A 19,907-nucleotide genomic window follows, 5' to 3' on the forward strand; every position below is an offset into this window, starting at 1 on the left:
CATATATTTCTAAGTCTTCCTAATATAAAATATGGCACGCTTCACATGTATTTAAAAAATGTCACATAATACATTATCCATTATATTATAAGCATGTTTCAATGGCAATAAAAATGTTAATGACAAAGTTTGAACACAAGATAAAAAAAAATTGGATTAAAGCATGTGAAAATTCATCATATTTACCGAGAAGCAAATAGAGCAGTTGACTGGCTAGCGAATCAAGGTGTTTTGCAGAACAACAATATAATATTGAGTTAATTCAATTCCCCCTTTTAGCTTTAGAGCGTATTTTACTTGAAAATTTTGTAGGGGTGGCTTGGCCAAAATTTGTTCCTCCGTAATTGTTTTAGTTTTGTTCTTTGGGGGCCTAGCCCCGCCCTCTTTTGCACCCAAAAAAAAAAACATACATATTCATTTATAATGTACTAAATACTTTGTATTAGTTATTATTGTTCACTTTTTCTTAAAAATTATATACGTAGTATTATATATTTTATAACTCAAACAATATTTATTGATATTCAAAGTAAAATCTGATACATTGCTCGGGCACACTAGTGAAGTTATGTAAAAGATCTAGAAATTATACTTCATAGGAAATGTTGTATTCTTTGAAGCATGAGAAAGAATTAGTGGAGAATATATGGAATAATTTTATTTTTATTAGCTCAGGCTCTGAAAACAATTGGGTCCTCATAATTATAGGGCCTTAGATTTTTTAAAATTAGATAAATTATGTATAATTAATTTTGACATTAAAAAATAAATCAAAATCGACAATAAAAAATTAGTGTAATTAGAAACCATTTTAAGGATGATTACCATACAATCAGGACCATTTGGAACCAAAATCAACCAAATATGGCCTAAATGGTTAAAAACGTTCCAATTTGCAAAGAATTTACCAAAAAAAAAAAAAAAAAAAAAGCAAGTTACTTGTTTTTAGGACCATTAGAAACCAAAATCAATCAAATATGGCCTAAATGGCTAAAAACGTTCATGTCTTTCACATTCTCTTTCAAATGAACTTGTACAAGCTTTAAACATGTCAAATTTAGGTAGCTATAAGTGCCTAAGCAAATAGTTTACAAAAAATAGCAAGTTACTTGTTTTTAGGACCATTTGGAACCATAATCAACCAGATATGGCCTAAATGGCTAAAAGTGTTCTCATTTTTAACATTCTCTATCAAATGAACTTCTACAAGTTTTAAACATGTCATATATAGGTAGCTATAAGTGCCTAAGCAAAGAAATTACAAAAGAAAGCAACTTACTTGAGTTTAGGACCATTTAAAACCAAAATAAACCAAATATGACCTAAATGGCTAAAAAAAGTTCCTACTTTTCACATTCTTTGATCTTTCAAATGAATTTGTACAAGCTTTAAACATCTCAAATATAGATGTATATATATAAGTGCCTAAGCAAAGCATTACAAAAGAAGCAAGTTACTTGTTTTTTGGACCATTTGGAATCATTATCAACCAAATATGGCCTAAATGACTAAAAACGTGCCTATTTCACATTCTGTTTCAAATGAACTTATACAAGCTTTAAGCATGATGTCAAATAGTATAAATTAGCCCATTTTTCACATATTATTTTTCACAACTAATAGCAAGCCCTTCACCAATGGCTAATACAAATAAATCATCCTATTTTTCACAAATTATTATTATCCTTCTTTCTCTAGCTAGTCTTTCTCAAATCATCCATGCTACTCATAATAACACTACCACCCAAAATCGCAAGGGATTTAGTCTTAGACTAGTTCATCGAGATCGACCAAACTTTATGGAAATGAATGCAACAACAAGAATGAAATACATTCAAATGTCCAAGCTTAGACTAAAATCACTTGCCCGAATAGGTGAAAAAAACAAAACTAAAAATGACCCAATAATACGACCGCAAATGGTAATAGATACTACTATGTACGCGGTAGAGTTGGGAATAGGCACATTTGATCCATCTCCATCTCATAAAACAATTTATCTCGGGTTCGATACCGGAAGTGATCTCATATGGACTCAATGTAAAGGTTGTGATAAATGTTTTAAACAAGTATATCCTGTTTATCCTGCAACTGAATCTTATACTTATAGGCAACTCCCTTGCCATAACTGTCCTCCCGGCGCAACATGTGTGGACGATACTTGCCGGCTGACCAGAGAGTATGGAGATGGTGCCGTAGTTCAAGTGGTTTTGTCTTATGAATCGTTTACCTTCCAGACTGCAACTACTCCTCTAGTTTTGGATGATGTTTTATTTGGTTGCGGTATCAACATGCAAGGTTTTACCGCTGAAGGTATTTATTACTTCCTCTGTTTTTTTTTTTTTTCCGTGCGATATCTAAGATAAATTGTACTAGTAATATATCTGGTTTCGTATACGGAATGATTTTACAGCGGTCGTTTGAAAAATAATTACCATATTATTTTAATGATGTACAATATGATCGCTTCAATTTTTTCACATTACAAAATGATCATAATTAGTCTTATAATATGTACATTGCAAACATAATTTTTGAATTTTTTTTTTTGAAAAACAATTTTTGAAAATTTTAATCCAACATAAAATAAATATTTTTCGAAAAACTAATTTTTGATAATACTATTTTATATGTTGAAAATACTATTTATATCTAAAACAAAGTAACATAATTAATAATTTGGAAAAAAAAAAATCGATCCCCCACAACAACAATTGGGAGGGGATTGTTACTAACCACTCAAAAATGATCCCCGAATCCGGATTGGTCTAAAGGGTGAACCGGATGGAACAAAAAAAAAATGAAAAAATAAGTTAAATATGATAGTCACATTGTAAATGACTTCGGTAAAATTTTCAGTTAGCATAAATTATAAAAAGTTGATATTTTAAAAATAGACCTTACAAAAAACTTAACAATATTGCACATAATAAAATGTTGCAACCTTTAACAAAAAAACACTGAAATAATCAAGCACCAATTAATCATGCATATATCTTGATTTCGTTTGATAGATAAAATAACTTATTAGATACCCTATAATTTGTATTGTGTTGCAGAAGGAGATAAAAACAATAGAATAAGTGGAATGTTCGGAATGAATTATGGCGAACTTAGCTTCCAAGAACAACAAAGACAAGAGTTGGTTCACGGAAAATTTCAATATTGCTTACAAAAGAAAGTAGCTCAACCTTTACCACCAATGTTCCTTCGATTTGGAGATGATTGTATACAACCCACTGGACCGCCTCGATCCATCCCAATGTTTCGATTTCAGAACAGACCTATCTACTACATAGATCTCCGCGGCATTAGGGTTGCCCAAACAATTCTTGCGATTCCTCCTAATGTTTTTCAAATCTCCCAAAATGGAAACGGAGGAACCGTGATTGACTCAGGCACGGACGAAACCTATATAACCCCAGAGGCCTACCATGTCTTGGTAGCCGAGGTGGCAGCTTACATCGAATCTAGAAACTCGGGTGTTGTGAGATTAGATCCTTATGATCCTGATGATCATCTTTGTTACAAGCGAGTTGGTGGTGCATCTACAGCCTTTGATCTTCCTTGGATTACTTTGTTGTTTCCAAATGATGTGAATTTCCTAATTAATCCTGATGTATTATATGAAATTTACACACTTGAGGGTGAAGATTTCGTTTGCTTGTTATTTTTGGAATCGCCGGAGGAAATTGGTGGTGTGACCCTATTAGGATCACTCCACCAAGTGGGACATCGTATAACATATGATCTTCCTAATGGACAACTACTCGTTGCTGATGAGAATTGCAATTTGGGTCGTTAGTTTATACTACTTCTAGTTAACTTTTTATGATTAATAATAAGAATAGTAATTCATTGTTTGTGTTTGCTTCAATGTGTGTCCTCTTTGTTAGCCAATTGTATGTATTTTGTCATTCACTTTGCAAATAAAACAGTCCGTAAGTAGTGTATAGATGCTGCCATTTAATTTAAAATTATTTATATCAAAAAAAAAAACTTTACTTGAACTGGATTTTGGGCCGGACTGAAAATATCCGGTTTTACCTGGACCGATCCGGTCCGGTTTCAATAATGAACACCCTTAGCCTAGTAGTAGTGATAATTTATTTAGAGGTTGTGACTTAATACAAATTTAAGATAATATAGTTGATTATAAAGGTTTTGAATGATCTATTTTCTATTAAGAAAATGAGTCAACCTTTTGAAATCATGGGATACAATGTTTGATCTTGTTTTTTTATCCTTTTTTTTTTGTTTAAAAATTACCTAATTATCAGCCGTATCCTTATTCATTTGACGACGTATTGACAATTTGACACGCCAATTACATTAAATCGCGAGGTGTGATTAAGAAGAAAAATGATTTTAATGATCCTACCCACTCAAAATTGGGTGGCGTTATATGGGGTTAGTAACAGTAAAAGTGAAATTGTACATAACAAAACTTTGCTAATAGAAAAAGAAACGTGTTAATTGAGAGAATTTATAATTTTGTCTAAAAAAGAATACGGGTAAACTAAATAATAACGTACGAACGAAGTAGGCCATGTTCTCTTTACATTATTTTGCTTAACTGAAATTATTTTATCATGAAAATGTCATTTGATAAACAAATTTTGTGTATCATTTGATAAAGTAGGACAATCTCCAAAATTACTAGACTATATCAAAAGAGATACTTCGTATAAGATAATGTCCTTATAGAGACTTATGAAAGGGTTGATATCAGAGAAAAGGGGGATGCACACTTTGATAAAATTAAGGAATACGTTCAAAGTTCAATTAGCAGATTTAACTCACTAGAAACACTCTATGGAACAAAAAATATTAGCTCATCAACCAAATCGAGTTATAGTACTGATGAGTTCATTCTACCTACAATACATGGTTTTGGTCTATATTACTATGTGCAACTTGGGATTGGTAGTTTTGAACATTTTCCAAGTTACAAGACTTATAACTTCGAATTGGATACCGGAAATGATCTTACATGGATGCAATGCGAAGGTTGTGGCCAAAATTGCTTTCATCAAACAGATGCCCCATATCCTGCTAGTCAATCTAGAACCTATAAACCATATACTTGCAATCAATGCCCTTATGCATATGGTGCACATTGCCAAAGTGATGGTGCTTGTACATGGAATCGTACTTACGGGGATGGTTCATCTTTAATAGCCATTGTTGCCTCTGAAACATTCTCCACTCTTTTTCAAGGTAGCAGCCCAAACAGCCTAATAGTACAATTGCAGAATGTCACGTTTGGCTGTGGAATTAACATGCAAAATTTCAAGCAAGGTAAGATGAACTACTCGATAATCACTATGGCTTCATGTCGTATCATCTTTCTTTTAAACTTGGTTAGCTTTCGGTAATTTTTAATTTTTAATTTTTAATTTTTAATTTTTAATTTTTAATTTTTAATTTTTAATTTTTAATTTTTAATTTTTAATTTTTAATTTTTAATTTTTAATTTTTAATTTTTAATTTTTAATTTTTAATTTTTAATTTTTAATTTTTAATTTTTAATTTTTAATTTTTAATTTTTAATTTTTAATTTTTAATTTTTAATTTTTAATTTTTAATTTTTAATTTTTAATTTTTAATTTTTAATTTTTAATTTTTAATTTTTAATTTTTAATTTTTAATTTTTAATTTTTAATTTTTAATTTTTAATTTTTAATTTTTAATTTTTAATTTTTAATTTTTAATTTTTAATTTTTAATTTTTAATTTTTAATTTTTAATTTTTAATTTTTAATTTTTAATTTTTAATTTTTAATTTTTAATTTTTAATTTTTAATTTTTAATTTTTAATTTTTAATTTTTAATTTTTAATTTTTAATTTTTAATTTTTAATTTTTAATTTTTAATTTTTAATTTTTAATTTTAAGAACCATGGTTAAAATAGGGGGTTGTTAAATATCGCCCTCAAATATCTAACTAACGCCCGCAAAATAAAATAAAATTACGTATTTATCCTTATAATAATTATAAAAAATAATTAATTTTACCTCAATTTCACACTTTTACTGTACACAAATTTTTTTACCGTTCTCTCTAGTGGTCAACGGCCACCAACGCTCATCGAACAACCACCCAAACCACCGTGAGTTTCAAAATCAAACAAATTTTTAAAATTTTGCAAAATCAATTTCGTTAGATCTTATGGACAACGACGAAATACAAGAAACACAACCTTAGACGCTTGTAGAAGGCTCGTCAAACCGTATGAAATCGGTACGTCGCGATAATTTTTTTAAAAAAATTTAAAACCCAGGAAACGTCTAGTTTTTAAAATACCCTAGGTTGAAACGCCTAGTTTTTTAGAATACCCTAGGCTAAAACGCCTAGTTTTTTCGAAACATCCTAGGCTATTCGAAAAAACTAGGCGTTTCAGCCTAGGGTATTCTAAAAAACTAGGCGTTTCACCTCAAACGCCCAGATTTTTCATACAACCACACGGTTGTTCACAAGAACTAGGCGTTGGAGCCTAGGACGTGCGAAAAATCTAGGCGTTTGCCGCAAATTCAAAAAAAAAAAAAAACATTTTCTCCGTTGGCGATCGACTTTCCTTTGTCCTTACTTGTCATTATCGCGACTGTGTAGATCGTGAAACCGGAGGTAAGGAGTTGGTGGTTAAAAGAGGAGGAGGTGGTGGTGGTGGTGGTGGGTATAGTAGTATGATGAAGAGGGGGTAAATTGAGGGGGTAATTTTTTTGATAAAAAGGGTAAATTTATGTTGTATCATTGTTGTTGTGTCTTTTAGTATGTAGTTATTAATATCGTAACAATTACCTTCTATAAGGTTATACGAAGTGTAAAAATTGCATCATAGAAAAAAAAAAATCCAATTTCTCATTTTTCACATTGCAAATATTCAATATACTCATATTTTTAAAATTCTTGGTTTTAATTTGTGGGTAATTTATATGGTTATTGTAGTCCCCCTCAGTCTGTCACTACCTAGAGGGTAGTCTATTTTAATTTAATTTTTTTTGAGAATAATTTAATTATTTCATTCTATCATAATTGAAGAATAATTGTTTTCAATCTCACGCAGGTAGTATAAAAAATAACAGGATAAATGGAAAATTAGGAATGGGTAACGGCGAATTTAGTTTCCTGAATCAAGTCAGAGCATACTTCAAAGGAGTGTTCTCTTACTGCTTACCATTTGGTGATTCTACTTTGTACCTCCGATTCGGCGACGATGCGATGCAACTAGTAGACGGACTACAAAAAACAACAATAAAATTGTACCCAAGTCTCCCTAGATACTACTTGGACCTCCAAGGCATCACCGTCGATTCTACGTTACTAGATATCGATCCCAAGGTTTTCGCTTTCAATGAGAAAGATATTACAGGCGGGTGTATAATAGACCCAGTGCCGATGTTCTCTACCATGGCCTCGGAACCCTACAGTATAATGGCATCTGCGGTGATACACTACATCGAAAGCGCAAATTCTAATGTTCGAAGATTAAATGAGTCCGAGACTTTTTTGGGTCTTAAAATTTGTTACGAACAAATTTCGACGGAACCAGATATTGTTTATTTTCCTACAATCATATTCCATTTTGCTAATGCCACCGCCTTCGTTCTTTCAGATGAAACAACCTTTATTTCTAGAATATCAAAAGTTACTGGTAATTACATATATTGCTTCACAATGCTTGATAGTTCGGAAAATGTCGATACTCGGTTGACGGTTTTGGGAGCACAACAGCAGAAGAGTCATCGGATTGTATATGATGTTGATAATTCTCTACTATACTTTAATCCAGCGCCTTGTTATGGTGATAATTGATGTGTAATAGTTATTTAGCTTGCATAATTAAATAAAAATTATGTATTCCTACAAATTCTCTATTTCCAAAATCTGATATTATTTTATTTTATTTTAACCTTATATATTTTGATGGAGTATAAAAATCACACCTGGAAATAGGGGAGATTCATATGATAATGGTATAATAGTAGACATCCTTAATCTGACTATCACTCTACTTCATTTTCATTGATTGATTTTTTAATTTATTTTTGTTTGTCAAACTTATAAAAAAATTCAAAAAACAAATTTCTAAGGGTTCGTTTGGCATTGCTGTGGTTTTCTGTTTTTTAGTTTTTTGTTTTTTTAAAAGTATATTATATATGTCACATAATGAATCAAAAATTATTTAGACTTATTAAAATCATGATAATTTTGAAAACTGACAACAAAAAAGTGGAAACACCTTTTTCTTGTTTCCTGTTTTTGGTTTTTAGTTTTCAAAAAAACAGGAAACTAAAAACAAAAAATGATGCCAAACAAGCCCTAAATTAAAAATGAGTTTTTAAAAAAGGAAAAATTATTTTTAATAAATTTGACAAATAAAAAATAAATTAAAAATTGGTCAATGAAAATTAAGTATAATGTTAGTCAGGTGACTACTATAGAATTTTCAGGTATGCATCCATGGAAAGTAAATTTCACATGGTAAGGTAAAATATATAATTGGTATTTTGTATGTAATTTGACATTGAACTAATGAGTAATAAATTCATTTAATACAAATCACAAATATATAAGACCATGGCATCTTGTGGGTTGGCCAAAGGGGAGAAAGTAGGATAGGATCACATGCGCTTATATATGATAATATGACTCACAAAAACAATCAAATCAAAATAAGGGGGTCTAAAACAAATATATCTCCAAATTTAATAACACTCATCCATCCTAAATCAGTAAGAAATAAAAATCAAAGATGATTGTAATATTAAATAATCATAAATGTACATGTGCTATAAAATACAAGTATATCATATTCAAACTGTAGTATGCAAATTTCACTCAATATACTAGTATATAAAATACCACTTGCTTGCACTATTTTCATTTTCTTTCAACAACTAGCTGCAATGGCTAATCCAAATAAATTAGTCTATTTTTCATCAATTGTTGTAATTATCCTTCTTTCTCTAGCACCCAAAATCATCTATGCTATTGATGATAATGCTACCACCCAAAATCACAAAGGTTTTAGCCTTAGATTAGTTCATGGAAATGGACCAAACCTTGCACAAATGGATGCAACGAGAAGAAGGGAATTCATCAAAATGTCCAAGCTCAGAATCAAATCAAATGCAAACTTAGGTAAAAACAACAAAACCAAGAATGATGATCCAACAATACGACCATCAATAAGATTAGGTTCTTTTATCTACGCGGTAGAATTGGGAATGGGCACATTCGATCCAATTCCATCTCATAAAACAGTTCATCTAGGGTTAGATACCGCGAGTGATCTCATATGGACACAATGTGAAGGTTGCGGTAACAATTGCTTTCGACAAGTAGACCCGTTATATCCCGCAAGTAAATCTATTACTTATAAGGAAGTTTCTTGCCACACCGAGTGTCCTTCAGGCGCAAAGTGAGAACAATATTTGCAAGTTGGAAACCGACTATGGAGATGGCGCCAAAGTCGATTCGGTTTTGGCTCATGAATCTTTTACCTTCGAGACTCCAACGACTCCTCGACTAGTGGATTTTATTCTTTTTGGTTGCAGTCTCAACATGCAAGGTTTTCATCAAGGTATGATATTACTTCAATTTGTTCTTCATTTATCTTTCCATTCACATTTTATATGGCTTGTAATGTACACCGTTAATATCTTTAATTTTGTATTAGCATAAATTATAAAATCTTTATAGAATGAAAATATAAATTAGAACAATTTAACAATATTGTACAAAAAAAAAGTAACCAATCAATCTTTTACATCACTTCTCAATCACTAAAGATTTTTTTTTTTTTCCATCAATTTTGTTATTGAAAAGTACTTGGTGTCTTTCGTCATTAACAATTGTCAATTTTGAATATCAAATACAATTTGGTTTTTTAATTTTTTTTTTTAAACACAATTTTGAAAGTTACATCCTTGTTGAAAATATAGCTTTTGTTGAGAATTGACTCTTGTTATTGCTGGTATAAATATCTTTTCAAGAGCCGTTATTGGGCTATACAAAACACAGGGCCTCATTTATATTGGGCCCAAATTCTAAAATTTCATTATTCATGCATATATCTTTATTTCATTTGATATACAATAAATAACATGAGGTACCCTTTGTTTGTGTTGTAAACTTGTAATGCAGATGATGATCCAAACAACAAAATAAGTGGAATATTCGGAATGAGTTATGGCGCACGTAGCTTCCATGAACAAAAAAAAACTGTGGTTGATGGAAAATTCCAATATTGCTTACAAAAGAAAGAATATCAAGATTTACCACCAATGTTACTTCGATTTGGAGATGATTGTATACAACCCGGAAAGCCTAGTGCCACCCCAATGTTTCAACATCAGAACAAACCTTATTACTACTTAGATCTTCGCGGTATTCAGGTAAACAAAAAGGACCTTGAAATTCCTCCTAACGCGTTTCAAATCACACCAGACGGAAAAGGAGGAACCATCATCGACACAGGCACATCCATAAGCCTTGTAACTACTTCGGCGTACCAAGCCTTAGAAAAAGAGGTGGCAGCATCTATTGAATCTAGAAACTCAAATTTAGAGAGATTAGATGATGCTTCAGCAAGGTATGAAGGGTTTGGCCTTTGTTACAGGCGTGTACGTGAGCCTACAACCCTTAATCTTCCTTGGATTACTTGGAAGTTTGCAAATAATGTGATTTTCGTGATGAATTCTGACGTAACATTTGAAATTTACACCAAACATGATGGTCAAGTCCTAGTTTGCTTGAAGATTTTCGAAAACAGTATGGAAGACGGTGATGGTATGACCGTATTAGGATCTACACAACAAGTTGGTCATCGGATAACATATGATATTCCAAATGGACAACTACTCGTTGCAAATGAGGATTGCAACAAGGGTCGTTGATACTAGCTAGCCATATTCTTAGCCGTAAATAATAACATTAAGAGGATTGCAACAAGGGTCGTTCGTTGATACTAGCTTAGCTATCTTCTTATACATAAATAATGTTACCTCCGGTCCAAATTACTCGCAATTTTGAAATATTTTATATCTCACAAATAATACCTCAAGCGAGTAATTTGGACCGAAGGTAGTAACATTAGTTGTTTGAGTTTTCAGTTTGCTTTAATATAATGTCCTCTCTTTTTGGATTATGGTTGTGAATTATCTATAATCTACAATCTACTCCCTCCAAACCAAATTTTCAGTTCAAACTCTAAAAAGTTTGACCACAAATTCTCCCTAATCTATAAGAAATGATAAACAGGTTTAAACCACACCCATCACAATTGTCCGCTTTATATGCCTAAGGAGGTTCCACCTCAAAATAATATGACAATAAGGGGAGTAGCCCCTTAGCCTTATAAAGTGGACACAATTATCTTCTTTCTTCAATGTGAGATACACATTCCAATACAAAATCTCACTTATACACTCAACTAATGTGCCCAGATCACAACACAACCCAACTTGGCTCTGATACCATGATAAACGAATTTGGGCCACACCCGTCACAACTGTCCACTTTATACGACCAATGAGGTTCCACTTTAAAATCATAGTTCAATAAGGGGAGTAGCCCCTTGGCCTTATAAAGTAGACACAACAATTATCTTCTTTCTTCAACGTGGGATACACATTCCAATACAAACTCTCACTTATACACTCAACTAATATGGGACAACACACCACTCACATGTGGGTTTTCTCATGGGATCAACAAGAAAATATATAGTCAAGTGAAATCTCCATTTTTTTTTTTAAATGTCCAATTAAAAATTTGTTTAGGTAGTATATCAAAGATATTTACTATATAATAAGTAACTTATCATTTTGATATCATTAATCATATTACATTCCATAAATAAAACAATTATCTTTGACCAGCATTATTGGTGAGAAATTTATTATAGTACTAATGAATAAATAAGTGATTATTGATAGAATCAACCTGTCAACAAAAAAAAAACAAATTGATAGAGTCAAGCTAAGTAAACTCTCTGAAAAAAAAAAAAAAAAAAAAAAAAAAAAAAAAAACTGAGGGATTCGCAATTTTCAAAGACCTTTTTATTGTCTATGGCTAATCCCTTGTTACAGCTTTTTTTAGTGTCACTCCTTTTCTTTATAATCGATAACTTCCTTCAAAGTAGTCATGCTACTAAAAACCATATTGGTTTTAGTCTTAAAATGATTCATCGATACTCTCCTGAATCACCTATACATCGCACCAACAACCTTACTGTAAACAAGAAATGGGAAGAGTATATTCGTTTGTCGAATTCTAGAGTTAAATCCCTAACAAGGTTACATGGTACCAATACAAATACTACCTCTTTGAAGTCGCGTCACATAAATGATTGGATCGTACGACCTTCTTTAGGTCTCGTGGATCTATTATATTATGTGCAAGTTGGTATTGGTACATTTAATCAAGATCCAAGGTACAAAACTTATTACCTAGGCTTAGATACGGGCAGTGATCTTACATGGACACAATGCGAAGGTTGTGGCCAAAATTGCTTTCATCAAGCAGATCCCTTATTTCCAGCTAGTCAATCACAATCTTACAAACCACTTCCTTGCGAACATTGCCCTTCTAGTGCACAATGCCAAAGTGATGGTTGTAAATTGGAACGAGTTTATAGCGACGATTCATCCGTATTAGCTATTGCTGCCTTGGAAACTTTAACCTTCCAATCTGACTACGACCAATATGTAGCTGTATTTAACGCCTTTTTCGGTTGTGGCATTAACATGCAAAATTTTAAAGAAGGTACGAGTAATACGTAGTCGATTTTTTATTTGTTCTGTCATGTTGTGTCATGTTTTTTTTTAAGAAGATCTGCATAATTAATTCACTCAATTATTAGCCAATCAATCCATAACTTTGTGTCCTTATTTCATTTTATTTTAATATTTTATATTTCACACAAAATAAGTTTAGAATGAATACTACCTTCGTTAATTATTATATGCAATTTTTGGGTATTATTGGTGAGTTATAAAATATTCCAAAGTTATATATAACATTTAACGGAGATAGTAGTTATTACAGAAATAAGATTAAAATTTTCAAATAAAATAATTAGTACACGATATATTTTAATAAAATAAAATCAATTTAGATAAAATAATTTCAGGCAAAATTGAATAAATCGACTTGAAATGTTGAATATATATTTTTGTGCAGGAGTTAAAGATGATAACAAAATCAGCGGACTTATGGGCATGGGTTACGGCGATTTTAGTTTCTGGAACCGAGCTGATGCAGTGTCGAAGGGACGATTCTCATACTGCTTACAATTGCCGTCAGCCAAAGCAGCTGGTGGTTCACCAATGTTCCTTCGATTTGGAACCGATGTGGTTGAACCATCAGGAATGAAATCGACACCGTTACAACGCTTCCAAGACCGTTCAACGTACTACTTAACCCTCGAAGGGATCACTGTAGGCCCTCAACGACTAGATGTTGATCCCTCAATGTTCCAACTAACCGCAGATGGTAGAGGAGGGTGTATCATAGACTCGGGGGCCGCAACCTCGTACATTGTCTCGGAAGCCTACGGAAAGTTTTTAGATGCTGTTTCGAACGTCATTGAAACAAGCAATCACAATGTGAGGAAGATGGATCAGCCGGAATTGGGACTTAGGCTTTGTTACGAACGTATTGCGGATCCGATTGACATTAAGGTTCCAATTATTACATATCATTTTGCTAATAATGCGGACTTGGTTATACCACCACCTGCGAGCTTTGTCATCAGCCAAGCCAGTAGCGGAAATGCCATGGTTTGTTTGATGTACCTCGAAAGTACACAAGAAGAACATAATAGTGTTACATACTTGGGAGCTTACCAGCAGATGAACCAACGGATTATATATGATAATCATGTTGGCCAGTTACTCTTTGCGCAAGCAGATTGTTCAATGGCTAATTAATGGATTTATAACTAACATGAATAAATGTTATAAAATTAAATAAATGGGATTACAATGGATTTCAACAGTTTTCTTTTCATGTACTCATTTGTTTCTTTGCATTATTAATTATAATACACTTTTTAAAAATAAGGTAAAATTGGTATAAAGCACCTTTTTTGTCCAACTTTTTTGAAAAAATCACCTTTTATGTTTTTTTATTTACAAAACCACATTTTAAGTACCTAAATTTTTTATCGCACCACCCCTATTTCAAATCTAAGAGATTGTATCTCAACCATCCACTTCCAAATCATCAACCATAGCAAAACCTTCCCTTCCATCTCAACCATAACTTCAATAACCTCAAGAATAAACAAATACTACAATTTAATTTTTGTAGCAAAATTTCGTTTGGTTTTTTAAAGATTTACTCAATTTAGTCATGCATTTATATAGAGGGGAGGGTCAAATGTTTTTTGGGGTGAAAAAAATACATAATTTAGGAGCGAAAGACACAAGTTGTAGGCCCCTTTGACATTTCAGTTAATTTTTTTGTCAAATTTAAAACAGGGGTGATGCAATCAAGAATTATGGTACTTAAAAGGTGGTTTAGTAAATAAAAAAAAAACATAAAAGGTGGTTTTTTCAAAAAAGTTGGACAAAAATAAGTGATTTATACTAATTTTGCCTATTTATAATTTCATATTATCAATATTTATTAAAATCTACTTTCGGAAACTATATACAGAACGACTTTATTTAAACTTCCATTGACTATGTAAAATGAGTAATATATGTTTGAAACATATTAGTCATTATTGACTCATGATTCCTTAATCCCCTTCTTTCAGTATTATTGCCTAACTGTATTAATTTTTGGAGTACGACAACTGGAAAATTAATAATTTACGAGTAGATCGAGCTGTCAAATTGGGAAAACAGGTCGGGTTTGGGTCGGGTAATAGTGGGTCGGTTCAACTCGGATCGGGAAAATTAAGATTAATTCCATAACCTATGTGGGTCGAATTCAGATTGGGTCATGCTTGAGTCGGGTCACGTCAGGTCATACTTCTTATCGGGTTTGGATCGGGTTTAGGTCGGGTTGATAACATGTCGGGCTACATTCGAGTCGGGTGAACAATAGGTCGGGTTTAATTCGGGATTTCAAGGGTTAAAACGGGTTAGGATAATTCTCTTGTTTGAGTCAGGTTCGGTTCAAGTTAATAATTTGCGAGTTAGAATCAGATCGAATCATTCTCGAGTTTGAGTCGGGTTCGGTTCAAGTCAATAATTTGCGGATTATAATTAGATTAGGGCCATTTTCAAGTCAGGTCATTCTTGGGTTAAAGTCGGGTTTGATTCAAGTCAATAATATGTCGGTTATAATCAGGTTAGGTCATTTCCAAGTCGGGTCATTCTTGGATTCAAGTCGGGTTATGTTCAAGTCAATAATTTGCAGGTTACAATCAGGTTAGGTCATTTCCAAGTCAGGTTATATTCGAGTTCAACTAATTATAAATAGATAATTATCATTTTTATCAAGCTAATTATTTCCTTTGACTATAATATATATATGGCAATACACTAGGGAACTATAGTGTATAATTTAGGAATATAATTATCTCCTTTGACAATACAAAAGATATATACTATATTTAACTCTTAATTTTGAGGATGATGCTCCTTTCTTAATTTTGCTGGCCTGGACCGACTTGGTCTCCCAAGACAAAATGCTTTGATCAACAATAATAAGGTGGTCTAAATTGCATTTAAGGTGGCCTGGACCGACTTGGTCAGGAAAATTTGCGTTGAATTTAGGTCGGGTCAATAACAAGTCGTGTTAGTAATAGATCGGATTGAATTTTTGGGTTAGGTAAGTAATAGGTATGGTATAATTTAGGTCGGGTCAATACCAAGTTGGATTGAATTTGGGTCAGGTCAATAACAAGTCGGGTTTATTTCGGGTCAGGTTTGTAACAGGTTGGGTTAAATTCGGGTCAGGTTAGGAACGGGTCGGGTTGAATTCAGGCCAGATATGTAACAAGTCGGGTTAAATTCGGGTTTTGACGGGTTAAAACGAATTTGGGTCAGTTTCGGTTCAAGTCGGGTTCGATGCAAGTTTATTAAATTGGTCGTTGTAAACCGGTAAATCGGTGCAAGTTGTAAATCGGTAAATTGGCCGTTTAAAAGCAAATTGAATGGTTCCACACACCCAATTGGACTCTCGGAGGGCATTAGGGACCATGGTAAACATTACGGAAATTTTTATTTCCAGCCGAAAAAAGGTCAAAAAATTCTAAAATTGAAGGCTAATATCCACGCTTTTTGAGAAATTTTGGAGGTTTCGGGGCCCGGTGTCGAAAAGTCTTGAAATTATATGAGATACATTTCGGGGTCATATAATGCCGTTTCGAGTCATATATAATCATTATTTGTTGTCATAAATGTTCGTGGTAGACTTGAATCAATGAAATCAGTGCAAGTTGTAAACTGGTAATTCGGTCGTTTAAACACAAATTGGATAATTCCACCCACCTAATTGGACTCCCAGAGGGTATTAGAAACCATTGTAAATATTTCGACAACTTTTATTTTCGGGCGAGAAAAAATCAAAAAATTTCAAAATTGAAGGCTAATATCCACGCTTTTTGAGAAATTTTGGAGGTTTCGGGTCCTGGTGTAAAAAAGTATTATTATTTTAGGGGATACATCTCGGGGTCATATAATGTCGTTTGGTACCATATAAGATCATTATATGTTGTCATAAATTTTAGAGTAAGCTTAAGTTAATGACATCCGTGCAAGTTGTAAACCGGTAATTAAATTGGTCATTTAAAAGCAAATTGGTTGGTTCAACCAACCCAATAAGAATCCTGAATGGTATTAGGGACCATGAAAAACATTTCGGCAATTTTTATTTCCGGGAAAAAAAAAGTCAAAAAATTCCAAAATTAAAAGCTAATTTCAACGCTTTTTGAGAAATTTGGGAGGTTTCGAATCCCGGTGTCGAAAATTCTAAAATTTTTGGGGATACATCTCGGGGTCATATAATGTTGTTTGGAACCATATATGATCATTATTAATTGTCATAAATGTTCGTGTTAAGCTTGAGTTAATTAAATCAGTGCAAGTTGTAAACCGGTAAAATGGTCGTTTAAAGTAAAATTGGATGGTTCCACCCACCCAATGGGACTTCCGGACAATATTAGGGATCATGGTAAATATTTCGGCAATTTTTTTTCTGGGCGAAAAAGTCAAAAAATTTCAAAATTGAAGGCTAATATCCACGCTTTTTGAGAAATTTTGGAGGATTCGGGGCCCGGTGTCGAAAAGTCTTGAAATTTTAGGAGATACATCTCAGAATCATTTAATGTCGTTTAAAACCATATATGACCTTTATATGTTGTCATAAATGTTCGTAGTAGGCTTGAGTTAGTGACATCCGTGCAAGTTGTAAATCGGTAATTAAATTGGTTGTTTAAGGGCAAATTGGATGGTTCCACCCACCCAATGGAACGCCCAGACAGTATTAGGGACCATGGTAAATATTTCGGCAATTTTTATTTTCGGGCGAATAAAAGTCAAAAAATTTTAAAATTGATGGCTAATATCCACGCTTTTTGAGAAATTTTAGAGGATTCGGGGCCCGGTGTCGAAAAGTCTTGAAATTCTAGGGGATACATCTCGAGATCATTTAATGTCGTTTGGAACCATATATGATCATTATATGTTTTCATAAATGTTCGTAGTAGGCTTGAGTTAATGACATCTGTGCAAGTTGTAATCCGGTAATTAAATTGGTCGTTTAAAGTTTAATTGGATGGTTCAACCAACCCAATTGGACTCCCAGAGGGTATTAGGGACCATGAAAAACTTTTCAGAAATTTTTATTTCCGGACAAAAAAAAAGTCAAAAAATTCCAAAATTGAATGCATGCTAATATCCACGCTTCTTGAGAAATGTTGGAGGTTTCAGGGCCCGGTGTCGAAAAGTCTTGAAATTTTAGGGATACATCTCAGGGTCATATAATGATGTTTGGAACCATATATGATCATTATTTGTTGTCATAAATGTTTGTGGTAGCCTTGATCTAATGAAATCGGTGCAACTTGTAAACCGGTAAATTGGTCGTTTAAAGGCAAATGGTCCCACCTCCCAATGGGACTCCCAAAGGATATTAGGGATCATTGTAAAAATTTCGGCAATTTTTATTTTTGGGAGAAATAAAGTCAAAAAATTACAAAATTGAATGCTTAATATCCATGCTTTTTGAGAAATTTTTGAGGTTGGGTACGGTGTCGAAAAACCTTGAGATTTTAGGGATTATATCTCGGGGTCATATAATGCCGTTTGGAACCATATATGATCATTATATGTTGTCATAAATGTTTGTGGTAGGCTTGATCTAATGAAATCGGTGCAAGTTGTAAATCGGTAAATTGGCTGTTTAAAGGCAAATTAGATGGTTCCAACCACCCAATTGGACTCCCGAAGTGTATTACTGACCATTGTAAACATTTCGGCAATTTTTATTTCCAGGCGTAAAAAGGTTAAAAAAAATTCCAAAATTGAAGTCGAATATCCACGCTTTTTGAGAGATTTTGGAGGGGGTCCAGTGTCGAAAAGTCTTGAAATTTTAAGGAATACATTTCGGCGTTATATAATGTCGTTTGGAACCATATATGGTCATTATTTGTTGTCATAAATGTACGTGGTAGGCTTGAGTTAATGAAATCAGTGCAAGTTGCACTACTAAAATTCGGCTAAATTGCGGCCTTTTTTACGACCATCTGAAAAACGGTCGCAAAATATGAATATTGCGACCGTTTTTTATGCGGTCGCAATATTACGACTGCTTTGACAACGGTCGCAAATTTGCGACAGTTTTGCGACCGTTTTTAGCCTTTTAGACGGTCGCTAGGACATTTAAACAATTAAAAATAATTTTAAATTAAAATAAATCATTTGCGACCGTCAAAGACAGTCGTAAATGTCATAATCTGCGACCGTCAAAGAGACGATCGTAAATATCATAATCTGCGACCGTCAAAGACGGTCGTAAAATTCATAATCTGCGGCCGTATTAGAGACGGTCGTAAATAGCATAATCTGCGACCGTCTTGACGGTCGTAAATGTCACAATCTGCGACCGTCACAGTGACGGTCGTAAATGTCATAATCTGCGACCGTCAAAGACGGTCGTAAAATTCAAAATCTGCGACCGTCATAGAGACGGTCGTAAATATCATAATCTGCGACCGTCTAAGACGGTCGCAAAAAGCTTATTTTTTTATTAAAAAAAATCGGGTATAAAATGACACCATCTCACCTAACCCTAATTTACTACTCCGTATCCAGCCTCACGCCGCTCCTCTTTCTCTTTCCTCTCTTCTCTTCCATTTTCTTTCCTCTCTCCTCTAAATCTCTGATTTCTTTCCACACTTCTTTCTCTTTCCTCTACTTCCTTTCTCTTTCCTCATCCTCCATCTCTTTCCTAAGAATTGAAGAATCAGAAGTTGATAAATTTGCTTGGTGTTGATGCCGACGCTTGCTATCGATCACCTCCGCGCTGCTCGTCACGACTGCACACGTACTCGAGCCACTGTCACGACCTCCACCGTCACAAGAGCGAACCTAAAACAAGTCAAGGTTTTCTAGATATGATATTTAAATTAGTTAGATTGTAGATCTAGTTTTATTGTTTCTAATTATTTCTGATTATGTATAATTGTTATATTGTAATTTTTGTTTATAAATTTTGAAAAAATTTCATTATTATTTCATTTCGAATTTATGGGTAATCTTTTGTATTTTGTATAATTGTTTAATTTCGAATTTATGGGTAATCTTTTGTATTTTGTATAATTGTTTAATTTCGAATTTATGGGTAATTTTCTGTATTTTGATTGTTTTATTTCTGATTTTGTGGTTTTTTTTTCAATTTTTGATAATTTTGTTGCCGGTGGTGGTGGGTACTGGGTAAGGGTGG

The 19,907-nt window shown here is 33.0% G+C and overlaps 3 protein-coding genes across 3 annotated transcripts; all 3 read left to right on the forward strand.

Annotated features, from left to right (window-relative positions):
• Positions 1–1,919: 1,919 nt before the first annotated feature.
• LOC145558056 (uncharacterized) lies at positions 1,920–7,814 on the forward strand. Its single transcript, XM_081619206.1, has 4 exons — positions 1,920–2,313; positions 3,060–3,800; positions 4,708–5,301; positions 7,066–7,814. The coding sequence occupies exons 1-4, from the start codon at positions 1,920–1,922 to the stop codon at positions 7,812–7,814; spliced, it is 2,478 nt and encodes an 825-aa protein (XP_081475332.1).
• A 1,094-nt stretch (positions 7,815–8,908) lies between these two features.
• On the forward strand, positions 8,909–10,900 carry LOC145558057 (aspartic proteinase nepenthesin-2-like). Its single transcript, XM_081619207.1, has 2 exons — positions 8,909–9,365; positions 10,149–10,900. Exons 1-2 carry the CDS (start codon positions 8,909–8,911, stop codon positions 10,898–10,900), a joined length of 1,209 nt encoding a protein of 402 aa, XP_081475333.1.
• Positions 10,901–12,184: 1,284 nt separating this feature from the next.
• Positions 12,185–13,936, forward strand: LOC145558058 (aspartic proteinase nepenthesin-1-like). Its single transcript, XM_081619209.1, has 2 exons — positions 12,185–12,770; positions 13,188–13,936. Exons 1-2 carry the CDS (start codon positions 12,185–12,187, stop codon positions 13,934–13,936), a joined length of 1,335 nt encoding a protein of 444 aa, XP_081475335.1.
• Positions 13,937–19,907: the final 5,971 nt, after the last annotated feature.

Source organism: Chenopodium album, chromosome 9 (assembly GCF_948465745.1).
Source record: "Chenopodium album chromosome 9, dcCheAlbu1.1, whole genome shotgun sequence".
Taxonomy (NCBI): Eukaryota; Viridiplantae; Streptophyta; class Magnoliopsida; order Caryophyllales; family Amaranthaceae; genus Chenopodium; species Chenopodium album.

Excerpts from the sequence above, each read along its gene's own strand:
- LOC145558056 (XM_081619206.1), top strand. The coding sequence starts at position 1,920 with ATGGTAATAGATACTACTATGTACGCGGTAGAGTTGGGAATAGGCACA. Across the intron at positions 3,801-4,707 it reads TGAGAATTGCAATTTGGGTC|AGACTTATGAAAGGGTTGAT; the intron begins GTTAGTTTATAC and ends ATGTCCTTATAG. Across the intron at positions 5,302-7,065 it reads CATGCAAAATTTCAAGCAAG|GTAGTATAAAAAATAACAGG; the intron begins GTAAGATGAACT and ends AATCTCACGCAG.
- LOC145558057 (XM_081619207.1), top strand. The coding sequence starts at position 8,909 with ATGGCTAATCCAAATAAATTAGTCTATTTTTCATCAATTGTTGTAATT. Across the intron at positions 9,366-10,148 it reads AGACCCGTTATATCCCGCAA|ATGATGATCCAAACAACAAA; the intron begins GTAAATCTATTA and ends CTTGTAATGCAG.
- LOC145558058 (XM_081619209.1), top strand. The coding sequence starts at position 12,185 with ATGATTCATCGATACTCTCCTGAATCACCTATACATCGCACCAACAAC. Across the intron at positions 12,771-13,187 it reads CATGCAAAATTTTAAAGAAG|GAGTTAAAGATGATAACAAA; the intron begins GTACGAGTAATA and ends ATTTTTGTGCAG.